Source organism: Rhipicephalus sanguineus, chromosome 1 (genome assembly GCF_013339695.2).
Source record: "Rhipicephalus sanguineus isolate Rsan-2018 chromosome 1, BIME_Rsan_1.4, whole genome shotgun sequence".
Classification (NCBI taxonomy): Eukaryota; Metazoa; Arthropoda; class Arachnida; order Ixodida; family Ixodidae; genus Rhipicephalus; species Rhipicephalus sanguineus.
The window spans coordinates 107,362,732-107,378,710 of record NC_051176.1 but is presented as its reverse complement, the minus strand read 5'-3'; the positions used below and the strand labels follow the sequence as shown (position 1 = coordinate 107,378,710).

Below are 15,979 nucleotides of genomic sequence, written 5' to 3'. Positions count from 1 at the left end.
AAAACAGGAATGAGCAATGCGCAGATTTCTAAGATTTATAAAAAATTAATTTTGTTAATTGCCTCGGACCATCTACTTGGTTTCCCCAAATTATTGGCTCCAACGTGTGTGATGTCCACGCGTGCATGCGAAAGCATGCTGGGAATGAAAAGCATAAGACAGCCCATGCAGCCGGGAGCATCGAGGAATATGTTGTTCGTGAGCTACTGTGTGTAAAAGTTGCTGTCGCTATAAAAAGAGCGCGCAAAAAAAAAGGTGCCTTTTGTCTTACAACAATAATCGTCATTTATATCGCGTGCCTTTACTTGCGTTATCGCTGCGCGCCCGGTACCTCCAGTTCATGAGCGGCATGCGCCTTATCAGCGTAAGATATTATTCTTGAAAGCAAAGTGGCGAGTGCCGTGTTTTCAAGAAAGAAAACGCAAGCAAGCCGATGACGATTACTGTTGTGGGACAAAAAAGACACCCTTTTACGCGCTTTTTTTTAAAATGCGAATGCATTTCTTAGTCGGGCTATGTAAGGCATCCGGCGTTGTCCGCGCGCCTCTCCGCTCTCACTCCCTCTCCCATAGCAACAGCTGCGGGCGCGCGCGCTTATCCTCGCCCCTAGCAACCGGAGCAGGTGGTGCGGGCGGAGTAGCGGAGAGTGAGTGGAGAGCAGGAGCGCGCTCTGGCGTGTGAGGGCGCTCGCATCGTGCGAGCTCGGCGGAGCTCCCGCGTGTGTGGAGAAAGTGTAGGAGAGGGTAGGTGCAGTGCTTCGCCACTCCTTCTCTCGCCGTTCGCTCTCTCTCCTCCCTGCGCCACCGCCTCAATGCAGTGCGTTTGAAACGCGTTTGTAGCGTTTGTGCTGCCTTGGCACAGCCTGAAAACAGCGCGTTCTAAACGCGTTTGTGCTGCATTGAAGGCGGTGGCAACATCCCTGAGGTGATTACGAACGCACGTAGGAAGCATTCGTTGAAAGAGGCGCCGAAAAGGGAGACACTTGAGCGCGTCGATGTGTCCAGCTTTATGCCATTAAAATTACTACGCAGTGTACTCTCGGCGCAAGAAATGCACTCGCATTTCCTCACGATTCCCTTCGGGGACGTGGGGGCATTTTTTTTTAGTTTGGAAGGCCCTTAGCTAGCTAATGCATTTAACGACTCCTTCCTATAAGTTGATGACGCTACCACCAGCAGCACTAATATAAGATATATGAATGATCGAAGTAATCAGACCATATTTTTAGAGCCATGGCAATTTTAGATAGTGAACTTGTAGCTTCATTTTTAACCCTTAGGAACAGCAATGCCGCTGATGCTGGCAACATTCAAATGACAGCTATGAAGTACGTATTTGACATACTGGCGCCTTGCCTTACCTACACTTTTAATATATGCCTGTCGAAAGGACTTTTTTCCTCGAAATCTAAATATGCATATAGCAAATGTAACAGTTGTGTACATATAAAAAGGGTGTCATAAATGACACGCTCAACTACCGATCTATATCGATTCTACCTGTGTTTTCCAAAGGTTTGGAGAAAACAACTCTGAAACGCCTGGCCTCTTTTACTGACCGCTTCATCTTGATAAGTTCTGCACAGTATGGTTTTCGCAGAAACAAGTCTACAGAGATCGCGCGACTGGCCCACAAAGGAATCATTCTAGAAAACTTTTAATGTTGGAAACATGGTACTTGGGCTCTTTCTGAACTTTTCAAAAGACAGAACTCATTAATGATGACATTCTGTTAAAAACAACAACAAAAAAGTCACAGTTTCGCAGCAAAGGCGAAGCAATGAATGCGATAGACGTCAGACTCTGGAGTTTCCAAGATGTGTGGCGCCACCTGTCGGAGAAGTATTGAGTAGTGCATAGACCGACTCTCTCGTACAGTTTGCTATGGGACCAGGTGCAACTAGCGAGTGCGAAACAACGATTGAGCTTAATATCGCGTGTGTTTGCGCATTTAGCACTCAGAACGAGAGCTGCGAATTGCTCTGCGCTAGTCGGACGCGCCACCGAACCGTCGTGATGTGCTTGCTGGATCACTCGCCTGAACGACGGCGAAAACAGCAGCAGACGAGAGCCCTCCGCACGCTACGAAGAAACTCCGCAAAAGACGCACTGTTGCGTTGTGAATTGCCACGGACGTAAAAGACTGAATAACAACGTTCAGTTTTACCGATTTCCATAGTTGTCGTACGAAGAAGAAAGGCGAGAGCGCTGGATACGGGCCGTTGCGAGCGTGTTGGGTAAGCGAAGTACCCGCGTTCTCCACAGCCGGTGGCATGAATGTGTGGCTCTGCTGTTGTTTTGCGTAGCCCTGATGCAAAACCGTGGTAACCTTGACTATGAAGCTCAGCAGAGGCTCTGACCGCGGTGCTTGTCGTGTAACACGAAGTGAGCAGCTAGAGGCAGACTGCAGGAGACGCGTGATACGCACACCGCGACGAGTTGGTCGTCACAACACAGCATCGCGGACGTATGTACGTTTTGAAGGCTCCGAGTTCTGGTTCTAACTAGCTAACACCACGTGCGTCATACAAGTAATTCGCAGAATGTTGGTCGTGACCCCCTTCAGGTTTGTTGCTGTGAACCGAGTTTTGTACCACTGATCGTAAGATGCATAGCTAAGTAAATTGATCGTGTATGTAGGTACTTTATCGCTGTGGCATACGTATATACCCGATTTTAACGCATTTAGGCTCTACAGAACGGATGTCGGAGGGCTTGCCTCGAACTCGGTGTCGTGTGATGCTCGCTTGTACTTGCGAGTTGCAGCGCGCGGGAATAACTAAAACTTATTTTGCATTGTACTAGCAGTTCGCTTTGATCAGCTTCCTTTGTTTCTGAAGCGTGGATTGGCGGAAGAAGCTTTCCAGGTCCTTGATTTTCAGGAAACCGCGCCTCGACGCCAACGAAAGAGGAGGGTTATATTGCGACCTATGCACATTCGCTTGCGGGCGGCTCTCCTTGCTTGCACTACCCAGTTAGTGCCAGGGCTACGATGAGGGCGCTGGTGGCGGTGTTTTTCGCAGCGCCGCCTGGGCAGAGTCTGACGTCTATAGCAAGAAATTGGAATGTCACACGAAGAACGCGAGGCAGCTCGATACTTGCAGCGCGCCGCTGAAGCATAAAGAAGGACGCCCGAAAAGAACGCACAGGCATGCACAGGGCACGCGTGAACTAACAACTGTCGCAGTTGTTACGTCTTTGTGCTTGAGCAACGCGCTGCAAGTGTCGACAATATAGAGTTTGAGAATTGGGGCCCCAAAAAGCTTGGGGACCAAGGAGCTTGCCAACCGCCAGGGCGCATGCGCAGAACCCAAGCCACTCTTGGGCTCTTGTGCTCTCGTTGCCCCAATACCCAAAAATCGAAAACTAGCGTGGGTCCCCAAGACGTCTTGGGTCACCGCGAGACTATACAGACGCCGCACGGGCCACGACGCTGTATGGCCCGCGTCTCGCATGATTTTAATTTCACCACGTGTGGCGCCCCGTGCGTTTGCGCCAACGCAACTTGCATTTGACCCAGTTTTCAAACTCTGCTGATCCTCCGAACGCAAGAGCACCCTACCCAACGCAGCTCGGTGACCCAGTGTCACGGGTCCCCAATTCTCAAACTCTCTAATGGAGAATCAGATGCTCTTAGATATTTGTTTTTCTTTCAAACTGCGGCGCGTGGAGTGACCCCCTGCGTTTCCTGCCATACGGGGGCGTCTGATGCAAGGTGTGCCTGGTGTGCCCGGTGTTCTTTGTTTTCTTTTTGTTCCACATCACGAGCAGGTACAGAAAAGGGCCACTTTGTCGTGCGCGTCTCAAGGGCAATTTTCACATTGAAAGAAAATTAGGAGCGTTGAGTCTGCAAGTGTCGACAATGGAGAATCAGACGCTCTTAGATATTTCTTTTTCTTTTAAACTGCGGCGCGTGGAGTGACCCCCTGCGTCTCCTGCCACACGGGGGCGTCTGATGTAAGGCGTGCCCGGTGTTCTTTTTTTTCCCTTCCACATGACGAGTGGGTACAGAAAAGGGCCACTTTGTCGAGCGCGCCTCAAGGGCAGCAATCAAATTCAAAGAAAATTAGGAGCGTTGCGTGATAGAAAACACGCTCAAGCTCCTCCGAGATTTCCTTACCACCAGCGGTAAATGCTGTATATAAATGGATCGCCGTTATTTCGCCGGCGCATGCATGGGCATGGTTTTTGTATAATGCAGCAGGATAGGGAGCGAGGGGTGGATGGTTCGAATCCCCGGTTGTGTGCTTCGGAATTTTTTTTCTTGTTTCATTTTTCTTTGTGCCTTTTTACACATATACATATCCGAGACATGACGGCGACGGTGACGGCAAAAATCAGCCGAGAGTGTCCATATAATTGCTATCGCAATAGAAAACGGGATAACTGTGGCATAAGGGGCATCGCGTACTAATGAATTAAGTCTCATTTAGCTACATCATATATAATTTGTTTTCATTGAAGGAAAATATTCCTCAATACGATCTATTAAAAAAGGGTGTCCTCCAAGGGAGCATCCTGGGATCTTTTCTGTTCGTACTTCATGTTAATGAGATGGTTCGTATATGTGAGACAGCCCATTATACAGGGTATTTTTTTTCAGACAATACAGATTCTTTATAAAAATGCTATGGTAGTCAGGCACCTGTAACCTTCGCACACGAACTCCACGTCGAGGCGGAAATACTTTGCCGCACCTAAAGCTGTAGTGAAATTTCTAATGAACAAAAATTCGTTAATTAGCTTTTTAATTATTAACCTGAGGACAGTTGTTTATATAGCACTGTTGTAGGACGTGATATTAATGAGAACTAACAGACAATAATGCCATGGAAAGTGTAGAGTATGCGATTTGTAGTAATTAGGATTAAAATGTGAAGAAAGTAAAGTGGACGAAAAGATAACTTGCCACCGGCAGGGGCCGAACCTGCGATCTTTTAATAACGCGTCCGGTGCTCTACCACTGAGCTACGGCGGCGGTCATCTTCCCGTCTACTTTATCGGGTATATATGTGCAATAACGTCGAGGTCTGGGTCAGTTGGTACATGACGCTGAGGCAAAAACCAGTCAAAAAGACGCCGGACAAGGGGAAGAAGTGACACACACAACGACTGGACTAGCAACTTCCCCTTGTCCGGCGTCTTTTTGACTGGTTTTTGCCTCAGCGTCATATATGTGGATTGAAACTTAGGAGTGTCAGTCAGCGCCAGTCGCAGCCATGGCGGCGAGTGTGGAACACTCTTTTTCTGCTTGTTGGCGTCACGTAGCACGTGATCTTTTTACGAGCTGGCAGCTGACCAATAATCCCTCGCGTACTACCTAAAGGCATCAGCGCGACAAGTTATGGCAAATTCATTTGTTAGAAATCTTACAAAACACAGGTAATTTAAGATATTAATCATAGAAATTCAAGGCCCCGATTGAAGCGATATTGAAACTGAGCGCGCCGATCGCGCAGGAAATGCCGCCGCTGTGTAACGTCATACCAGAGCTTCACGTGACAAACTTTGAAAAAAGGCGCGTCGTAGCAGAATCTGGTAGGAAAAACGGCAAGTCGTCTCAAATACACAAATTCATCGCTTATTATGTGCGTTTGGTGTGTAGTGGTTCTCTGATTATTTCTTAAACTCTAAGTAAGCGCAAAGAGCTATTTCGCTTGCCTATGAGAAGAAGCGCTACAGTTGCCCTAGTTTTACGCCGTACAGTGAAAAGGAAAAAAAAAATGTGGTAATGGCGCTTTTTGTTGGGTACAGCGCGAAAGAATCAGATAAACACGAAACGTGCGAAGATGACGCCACGATACGACTACGAGGCCCGCCGTAGTGGAAGGCTCCGGTAATTTCGACCACCTGGGGTTTAACTTGCACCTAAATCTAAGTACACGGGCCTCTAACATTTCGCCTCCATCGAAATGCGACCGTCGAGGCCGGGATAGAACCCGCGACCTTCTGGTCAGCGGACGACGTAAACTAATTGTTACATTTGATAGAGCAAGCTGATATGACCCCACCTAGAGAACAGTAACTCAGTATGGTGCATGCGGTTTGGCTTATCGATACGCATGCCCTAAAAAATCTGCATTCCCATTTCCTTTTGGCGTCAGTGTAATTCTGCCACTTCACCATGACCGAGGTTCTCGCGGAAGCTTTCGCAACATATTTTGCACTTGAGCTAAACTGTAGCATAGTAAGTGCAGTGTTAAAACATCTCACTATGGCGAACTGTTTTACAGCGCTTAGTGGGAATCTTTACATTGACCAGCGCAAAGCGCCGGTCAATATAAAGAACTGATGCTTGCGAAAAAAGGATAATCAATGACATATTTATTTCAACTTTAGTTTAACCCACTGGAGCAGAGGAGAGACGAAAACAAAGGCAGATTAAACAAAAGTTCGATGAAGTTTATTATTGGCGTATACGAACACAGCAAAAAAACATAAACAATAAAATGAAAGAGAACAATTATAATGCGACAGGATTGGCACGCGCAATAAAATGTGAATGTCGACAACAATCAATAAACGTTTCGTTAGAACACAACGTCGCAACTTTCGCCAAACACACTAAGCTCGGTACGATATGAACACGAAAGGAGAGATATAGGGCTCGCATCAAAAACACGAAACACTTCTATTGCATGCACGTAGCTTCCACGTGCAGAAAAAAAAAACGGACATAAAAATATCAACGACAAAGCATTATATAAGCTCTTTTCACAACGAAAAAGAAAAAAAAAAACATTTGGAGCAACGTGCTGGCGTGCGAAATTGGCCATGGCAAACCTGTCTATCCGAAGGATATATGTGCATACGAGAGAAAAAATCCGCGAGACGAGATGCCAGCACGCGCTTTTGGACGGTTTTGAATATCGCGAAGTCGCCGAAGGCCAGGGAGTATGGTGCACGGGTCCATCACTTGAGGTCGGGCGTTGAGGCGCCCAGATAGGACTGCAGGTCCCTGACCGTGGAGCGGAACAGTTTGGCCTTGGCCGTGGGCAGGCCGAGCCGCCGGTGTGCCTCGTAGCGGTGACAGCCGCCGAACGAGTAGTAATAGTTACCGCCCTCGCGGCCCGTCACCCAGAGCACGTCGAGGGGAGGCACCGAGTCCCGCTGAGCCGGATCCTGCAGACGACGAGGATGCGTTACGAAGCGAGCGATTTCGAGCGATTGCGCCGCTGTGAGCAAACGGTGGAAATTTTTCCACAGTATACTTTCAGGGGGTCTTAATGAAAAAAAAAAAAAAAAGGAACAAAACACGCGCGCGCACACGCACATACACGCGCACACGAAGAGACACACAGAAAACATGAAGAAACGCTGTGAAATTCGCGTTTCAAAGCTATTTATTTTTACTCCATTATTACTGAAGAAGGAAAAAGGACTTTCGTTGAAATCTGTCACGGCTACGGGAAAATGTGGATTGAGTTGAACTGAATTGTATTATTAAAAGCAGGGCCGTAGGTTTCTCATTTGTCAGGTGGTGGAGTGGGGGGGGGGGGGGTCAAGCCGGAATAACTGTGCATTGCGTAAGGTGCACAAAATAAATCCGGCATGATAGTAATGAAAGTTGGCAGGTTTGTGCACGGTTCATTCCAGCGTTATACTACGTGTCTAGAACAAAATGCTGCCTCTAATTAAGGTTGCTGTAAGGTACAATCGCCCAGGAAACTTTTTCTCTGAGGGAGCTACCAGTCACTTTATTAATATCGTATTCTTAAAGTACTACAAAGTGTGTATACGTATCACGTTGACTCCGTGTTTGTAGCTTTCCTACATGAGTGTATTTGAAAATGTGAATGTGGTTTGTGAATTAATTTATCAGGTTAACATTGTACTCGATAATTAATGCTGTACCACAGAATGTCATCGATAATATATATATATATATATATATATATATATATATATATATATATATATATATATATATATATATATATATATATATAGGGTGTTCCAGCTATCACGCAGCACGATTTAAAAAAAGAGGAACGGTGTTACGCGAAGCAAACCTACTGCATATAGTTCCTAGCACGCTGGAGTAGCCGCTGCCATTTTTTAGTTAATGAGGTTTGATTAATTAGTCGTAATTATATTTGTAACTATACAAGTACTCACCTAGTTGTCAAAATGTCAATGAGGTGTATGTAGGCGTATTCAAATGGCATGTAACTGCGCTACTTTCAACAACGTGCTAATTGCGCACTCATTTTTTCCGGTTGATCAAGAAAGCCCGCGAAATATGAAAAGTGACACGTGACTAGACTGTTGCGCGCGTCGGGAACCAGCGCCCTCAAACAGGCCCCCATGAGGTAGACAGTATCAAGGAAAAAATGCAGAAAGAAAAAAAAATGCATCGCCCTATCTGCCACTCCCCAGCCTAAAAAACGCGCCGCTTGGTTTTACAGAGTTAGGCCGTAATCAGAACACCTGCCGCGTTATCAGTGAGAACAGTCGGCCGTGAAATATGGATAATGACTCGCGTACTATCGAACGGAATGAATCCCAGCGAAATTGCACGCATATCGTTGGCGCCCGACCTCTATACCCTTGCCAAAATGCGGAACGCTGTCTCTCGCAACGGACAACAGACAAAGCAGTTGTTTGCAGTAAGCTTATTTGAGGGCGCTGGTTTCCTTTGCGGGTGGGAGCGTAGACACGTGTTATTTTTCATATTTCGCGGGCTTTTTTTATCAGCCGGAAAAAATGAGCACGTAGTTAGTACGTTGTTAAAAACTGCGCAGTTAGATGTCCTTTGAACATGCCTACATACGCCGCATTGATATTTTGACAATTAGGTGAGTACTTGTCGAGTTAGAAATATAGTTTTGACTAATTAATTAAACCTCATTAACGAAAAAAATAGCAGTGGCTACTCCAGTGTACTAGGAACAATATGTAGCAGGTTCGCTTCGCGTAACGCCGTTCCTTTTTTTTTAAATCGTGCTACGTGATAGCTGGGACACCCTGTATATATATATGGACGCCATTCTCGGTGGCAGGCAAGTCATAAAAATAAGAGAAAACAAGTAGGCCGAGGAATGGTCGCTGAATACTATATGCCAGCCTGTAGCAGCTGAAGACAATTGGCCGGAGACAGCGGTAAAGTGAGACGAAATTGAAAACGACAACAACAACCAGAACACCAATGCGCGATAACATTAAGCAGGCAAGGCTGAAAAGATATACCAAGTTTAGTCAAGAGCACTTTGGTGAGTGTCACGATCGAGTGCCTCTTGAAAAGTCAATGCAGTTGAATTCATTCTGAAAACAGGATGACGGAACACCCGCGCTCCGATCCACACGTGTGCTCTTCCCAGTAATCTAACTCGTGTGAAGGAAGTCTCTCCAGTGTCTCCGGGTATTGCGGTAGGCTTTACAACTTCCTCCGTTGCGCCTTGGGGTCTCAGCGCCTGAAGACCCCGCGAGCTGCACCACAAAAATTGTGAAATGAAACTCACTGATATCAATTCCCATTACTATATACGATTCGAGAGGACCATATCGAGCATTGCTGTAATTCTTTTTTTTTATCATAATACAACGCGATACGTTTGCATCGTACGTCATTCATGTATAGGCGTTACCTGCGCTCGAGGTATGATGCTTGGCCGGCAGCACACCTAACCTACGTATTCAATTCAGCTTCTAGCGAAAGAAATCGCATAAAATATTAGCCAGACAGAGCAAAATGTCATAAGAAAAAGCTATTTGCATTCGCATAGTTCACTAAAGCGTGATAGGCATACGAAAGAGGTTCGTTGGAAAGGCATGTCTCACACTGGCCTGTTAACGTCGCTCCAAGAGGCTCTACATCGTGGATAAAAAAGAAAAAAAGAAGCTCACTTGTAGGCAGGCAACGGCCAAGCGCGTGGCCTGCATGCACTAAAGAGGAACAACAGAGGTTTCAGTATTAGAGGCACGCACGCCTCATTTGACGCAAGACACGGAGTGAGTGCACTGCTCACCGCCAGCTGGTCTGTTTGTCTGCTCCAATGTCCTTGGGAGCCGTTGAACTGAGATGGATGTTTGATCGGCGCTTACACGGGAGCTTGGGAGCAGCGAACATGACAGAGCAGCGCAACGTATCAGAACACTGTTTGCCCGCGGACCACTGGACACGCTCGAAAAACCACCGAAGTCATTAGAGAGCTGGCAATTTTTGGAGACTGTTCGTTCTTTCTTTTTTGTGATCGTTCATATTTGAGAGAGAAGCGTGCGGCTCGATCGTCAATGTCAACAAGAACGGCTGCAGCAGCTGCATGCTGCTGAAGATGCTTTCTATCGCTACAAGATCAACAGATTACGAATCAATGCGCTGCCAGTTACGCCTTCAACACACGCAATGATTGCGCTGGTAACCACGAATTTCGTATATTTTTTCTCATTTACACCGCCTGCCTATTGCGCTTGGCTCGACAACACAATGTGCAGACAATACGGTTCAAAACAGGGTACTCGAGATTCGCGCACGCGATAGGACTTGCCCTTTTATCTGGAGCTAAAAGTAAAGACCAGAGGCGCACAACGAGTACATCGACCTCCACGGCGTGTTGACACCGTCAGGCCGTTAGCCAGAAAGACACGCCATCAAATCTGCAAGACAAGCGGCTATATCTGGAGGGCGCTGCATAACTCGAGAAAGCTGGAGCACGAACCGTATATGGCGAAGTCGGTGTGAATAGGGGGACTATAGGACAAAGAAGCGAGACCTACCAAAGCAACGGCGAGTATTTCTTGCCGAACTGCGACACATGCACTGGATGATACAAGCACGTTGCCTTCCGGTGTGATGTGTGGAATCGTTACTACAGGATCTAATAATATCTGGGGTTCTACGTCCCAAAACCACGATATGATTATGAGAGACGCCGTAGTGGAGGGCTCCGGAAATTTCGACCATCTGGTGTTCTTTAACGTGCACCTAAATCTAAGTACACGGGCCTCTACCATTTCGCCTCCATCGAAATGCGACCGCCGCGGCCGGGATCGAACCCGCGACCTTCGGGTCAGCAGCCGAGCACCGTAACCGCTATACCACCGCGGCGGACGTTACTACAGGATCTGTAGACACGTTATTTCGCCGATATGTCTATCTAAAGTCGTTTCGCATATTTTGAATGTTAACGCCCCACGTACCAAGTGGAAGTGAAACCGCGACACTGGAAATAATCGCACAACAGCAATTACATCGGGCGAAGAACATTGTCAATCGGTTATAAGCTGGAAAAGTACTCTGAGCAATTCGTGCGTACATTTTCAGCCCGATGACACTAAATTCGAGGCCTCCAGATGATTTGCAATGTTCTGCCGGTTGCCAGGTCGCACAGAGAGGCCCCTCTTTCCTCTACACATCGAAGCTTGTTAAGTTATGGTGTGCTCAACACAGGCCCGTAGCCAGGAATTTTTTCCGGGGGAAGGGGGGGAGGGGCCATTTGCTGAAAACCTTGACTGTTTGAGAAAAAACACGTATTTTTATTATTTATTTTCGGTAAAACACCCCCCTCCATGAAAACTTCGGGGGGAGAGGGGCGGGCCCCTGCCCCCCCCCCCCCCCCTCACCCCCCTGGCTACGGGCCTGGCTCAACAGTCAACTTAACACGCAGACGAAGACGTTCTGTTCTACAGTACTACTGTCAAACTGGTCGTTGATGTGCGCCCAGTTTCTCTCGTGACAAACTGGTGCAGGTGGTGGGTAAAAAACAGCAACAGTTAGGTAGACCGCAGAAGTTATCCTGAATTGTAGCGCATTTACGCACTGTGGGCTTGACCATGAATCGGCTGGTTAAGAAAAGCGGTCAAGAGGGAAATGAACAAATCGAAAAATGATCAAATTCAGTAAAAAATCGAGAGCTGGAAGGGGAAAAAAAACACATTCGCACAATTAAAACAATTGTGCATATAAAGAAAGTGCAGGTAATCAGTTTAAAAGGGAGTTGGTTGGTTTCAGCAGGCTCATTTCGCCCCCAACACTATACACGCTTCAAAAGACGGAATCAGAGGCACAGACATACTTATAGAAGAGTTCGTATCGGAGTTTGCAATATTTGTTTTTTTTTTCTTGCTGCACAGAGCCGTTTGTATATACATGCCAAAAATAAATGATCTGCTGTTTTCGCCTGTTTACAAATGAGCACTGTGGTGAGGGAAGAAGACCAGGCCCGTGTTGATAGAAATTTAGCGTCGGCACACGACACGAGACACTTCCGAATTTTTGTGTTTGGCAGGATTCTTTGCGCAAGAGGTATAAAAAATGTCAAAATGTATTAATTCGGTGGAATTAGTTCGGAATCTGACAATACTAATATATGACTAGCTTGCGAAAACAAGAAGCCGTGACATGAGCGAACAAATTATGGAAGAATGGGGCCCCTTATATATTATAAGCATTAGATAAAGAAACCCTAGTTGCATTGAGTAATGGTCTTTTATGACCAGGTACCCCAAATAAACGAACACTTCTCAAGTATGCTTGTACAAATGTGTGAAACGTCCTCGGGACAGCTCCTATTGAGCAGAACGTGTTTTTTGCTTTGTTCTCGTCCACTCTCTCTGAAACATGCGCGGATCCAGGAAGGATGTCCTGATGTCCTGACCTGCAGAAGCGGCGACAACGGTCGTCGCGTCTACAAGAAAGTGGACCGGGACATTTAAATAAACAAGCAGCTGTGGCTGCTTGCGCACTGAATGAGCTGGTTACTACAGAACACATACTCAAATGCCAACGTATTTCACACCAAACAGATTAGTGACGAGAATTATACTGGAACGACGGAGCTCATTTGCTCTCAAAGCAGTACACGCTTCACGATGTTAATTTACACAACAATGATCATCATCAACACTCCGTACATTTTCTTTCTCACCTTTACTTAACTCTTCTCTTAGCCATAGAATTCGTGACCGCGAGGACCAGCATAGCATTGCTGGAGGGAAAGTAGCGGGAACGCAGTGTCAATAAGGCAAAATACACACGATATTGCTGATACGACAAAACTACACCCGAAAGGGTGTACAATTTTCGAAAAGCGTACAACTGAAATGTTGACACCCTTTTGGTGGGTGTGAATCATGGTGTGCGCGACGTATAGTCGCCCTTCGCAAAGACTCCAAGTTGACAGTTGTATCTAGTGGGCGCACCTTGAGCGTTTCCATCAGGCTTGCCACTTTGGCCTCGTCCAGGACAGGGGTGAGGGGCCTGATGAGGACGTTCATGGGAACGTCGTGCACCTCGGCGATGTGGGCCGAGTGGATGCTGTAGTCGTACGCCCTTCCGGTCGACATGTTCGTTGTGCAGTGTTGTCTTGCCTGATCGGAGTCGCGAGACGTGCAGTGCGCCCGATGGTTCGCCCAGCTGCGAGTGGCGGCGTGGCCTCCGAGAAGCAGCAATCGAAGCAGGCCGCCACACGTCAGTGCGCGCAGTGGCGGAGTTGCGACAGCGCCGCTTGGGATAAACATACCGGGACAGGTTCTCTCGCTCTTGTCTTTTTTTGCCTTATCGCAATCTGGGCCGCCGTGGCCGGGCTTCCCCGGCGGCCTCGAAAGCCCGGCCAAACAGGAAAGAAAGTGCCGCGCCTTCGTCCGCCACGGGCCGCACTTGCCGCGCACGTTGTTTATGTGTTCGCAGCGCCACCTTACGGCATTGCAGAGCGTCTCGATCAATTGTTTTTAACACGCAGCAACAGATGTCGCGGACCGGCGCGGTCCTTTAAAGAAGTTGAGCACGTCCGACATTTGTCCTGCGCCCGGCTTTTAGCGCGCCGAGATTGAGGACTGTGTCGCACTTCTCTTCCACTGGGAGTTTTTCTTTGTGCCGGTTGTGGTGGTGGTGATGATGATAATGATAAACACTGGGGGATTGGCCAAGGTACAGTGTACTAGAAGGGTACTAGTGTACTAGAGTGTACTAGTTCTAGTACACTCTAGCCAAGGCACCAAACGCTTGCATTTGCTCCACGAAGTCTTTTACCAGAACGTTTTCAGGTGATCACACTTGATATCTTCAATACGTGAAATGTTATTCTGTTATGTGCCGGCACAGTTCGTCCTTGCGCATTTCTTGCCGAACTAGCAAGCAAGTCGGTATTTTATGACTTTCGTCTAGTAGGAATACAAGCCGATCTCATCAATGAAAACAATAACGGCACCAGACGGCGACCACACGCGCTAAGGAATAAGTGAATAAACGAATAAATGAGATGGGAGTTATCCCTTGATTGCACGCACGACCGTGCATGTTCTTTCTTACACGTGTGCGTTGCTTAACCTAGTTTCTTTTCTTCTCACAGAACTTAAAGAGTTGCCGGCGACGTATGATGTTTTCCAGATTCTCAATTTTACTACTGGAAAAGCAGCAGTTGCCTGCATGACATAAGTTGCACTGCACAGTAACACTTCATAAAAAATATGCGCTCATTAACTTTTTAATGGCACACATTATAGGACAAATATTCAATATATATGCGAGATGTGAGTCGAGCAGTAGTAAATTGTCATGATTGCGTATAACATTGCGTATCATTTCTCTCATGATTGAGTATAGGCGTTGCAGTTAGTATCGTCCCGAACTGCTTCAGGGAGGCCTTTGCGAGGTTGTTACATGTAATTGCAATGTATTTCGCAGCATAATTTGAGGACGGGTACCTCATGAGTACGTCCGCCTCTTCAATAGCGCTACGCGCTCCAGGCTATCAAAAAAAGAAGAAGAAGAGAGAGAACATGTTCGAAGAAAAGGAACACAGACGCACCCGCGCAGCAACTGGTACTACCATTCTACCATCTTTGATCAATATGAAGCGGTAGGCTGAGACCCATGCAAAAAGAAAGTTTTTTTATATATATACATTTGATCGAGTACCAAAAATTTCCTATAAAATTTGTAATGTTTTTTTCTATAACCTTCCTTATTCTAAGGTTCGATAACATTTCATAAAACCACTCAATTCTTGGCCAGTTCCCTACAGTGGGTGTGAGCCACAGTTATAGGTGAACAGGAACAAGACTTTCCTTGAAGGGACACTAAAGAGAAACAATGAATCGGTTTAGATCAATAAATTGTGCTCTGAGAACTCAAATGTCGTTAATTTCGCCACCATAGGTTTATTAATAGAGGAGAAAATCAAGTTCAAATTTTCATTTTTAAATTTCGCGCCGAAATTTAAAAAAGTCTCCGCGTGACGTCACGGACTTCAAAGTGTATTTATCGTATTTTGGCACCATTAGCTCAACAAAATTACCCCAAACTTGGTAAGTTATGTCTATGGCCCCCTCAGAGGACAATGTAATTTATTTTTACCGATTAGGAACTACGTAGTCCGTAGTAGGCGCCGTCAAAACATGTGACGTCACGGCGAATGGTGCGGAAACTTCAAGGTGGCGTCGCCACCCACATTTTGTTTTTGCCCGTTTTCTCGCTTACTAAGCGTCTTCTCGCTTCAAGCGTGAGGTTTTCGATATCGTGAAAGAGTAGTTTACTAAAATGAAAAAAAAAAAAATCGTTTTGCTCTTTAGTGTCTCTTTAAGGGAAACAGTCGTAGTCTGTGAAGTATGAGGTGGAGTGGGGTAGAGGCATAGTATAGTACACATGTATTATTTTATTACATTATTGTAAGAGCGGATAGCCAATATTAGCCGGCAGGCAACATTGGCTAGTGTTGGTATTAGGCGAGTAAAGCGGTAGGCTATACACACAAGCTAATCTTGATCATTACTTTATCAGATAGTTTTTTTTTTTTTCAGAATATTTGCTGTGAAGATAGCTTTTAAATGCTGACGTGAAAAGTGTAAAAAAAAAGCGCTTCTGAAACCCTGGTTTACTTCCTATAAAATGATTCGCGTTCATTTTATTCTACTGCTTTATGTGCCAGAACTAAGATATTGTCACGTGGTTGTGACGGTGAAGAAAGGAAAACGCAGCCGGTAAAGATGAAACGCTTAGTTGGGCGAACTCGTGCCCAGTAAAAGAAGCAACACTCAAAGTG

General features: G+C 46.4%; 1 protein-coding gene across 1 annotated transcript; it reads right to left on the bottom strand.

Annotated features, from left to right (window-relative positions):
- Nucleotides 1-6,382: 6,382 nt before the first annotated feature.
- Nucleotides 6,383-13,592, bottom strand: LOC119395227 (sulfiredoxin-1). Its single transcript, XM_037662483.2, has 2 exons — nt 13,140-13,592; nt 6,383-7,121 (listed from the first exon to the last, which is right to left on the bottom strand). The coding sequence occupies exons 1-2, from the start codon at nt 13,455-13,457 to the stop codon at nt 6,912-6,914; spliced, it is 528 nt and encodes a 175-aa protein (XP_037518411.1). The 5' UTR covers nt 13,458-13,592; the 3' UTR covers nt 6,383-6,911.
- Between the last annotated feature and the right edge of the window lie 2,387 nt (nt 13,593-15,979).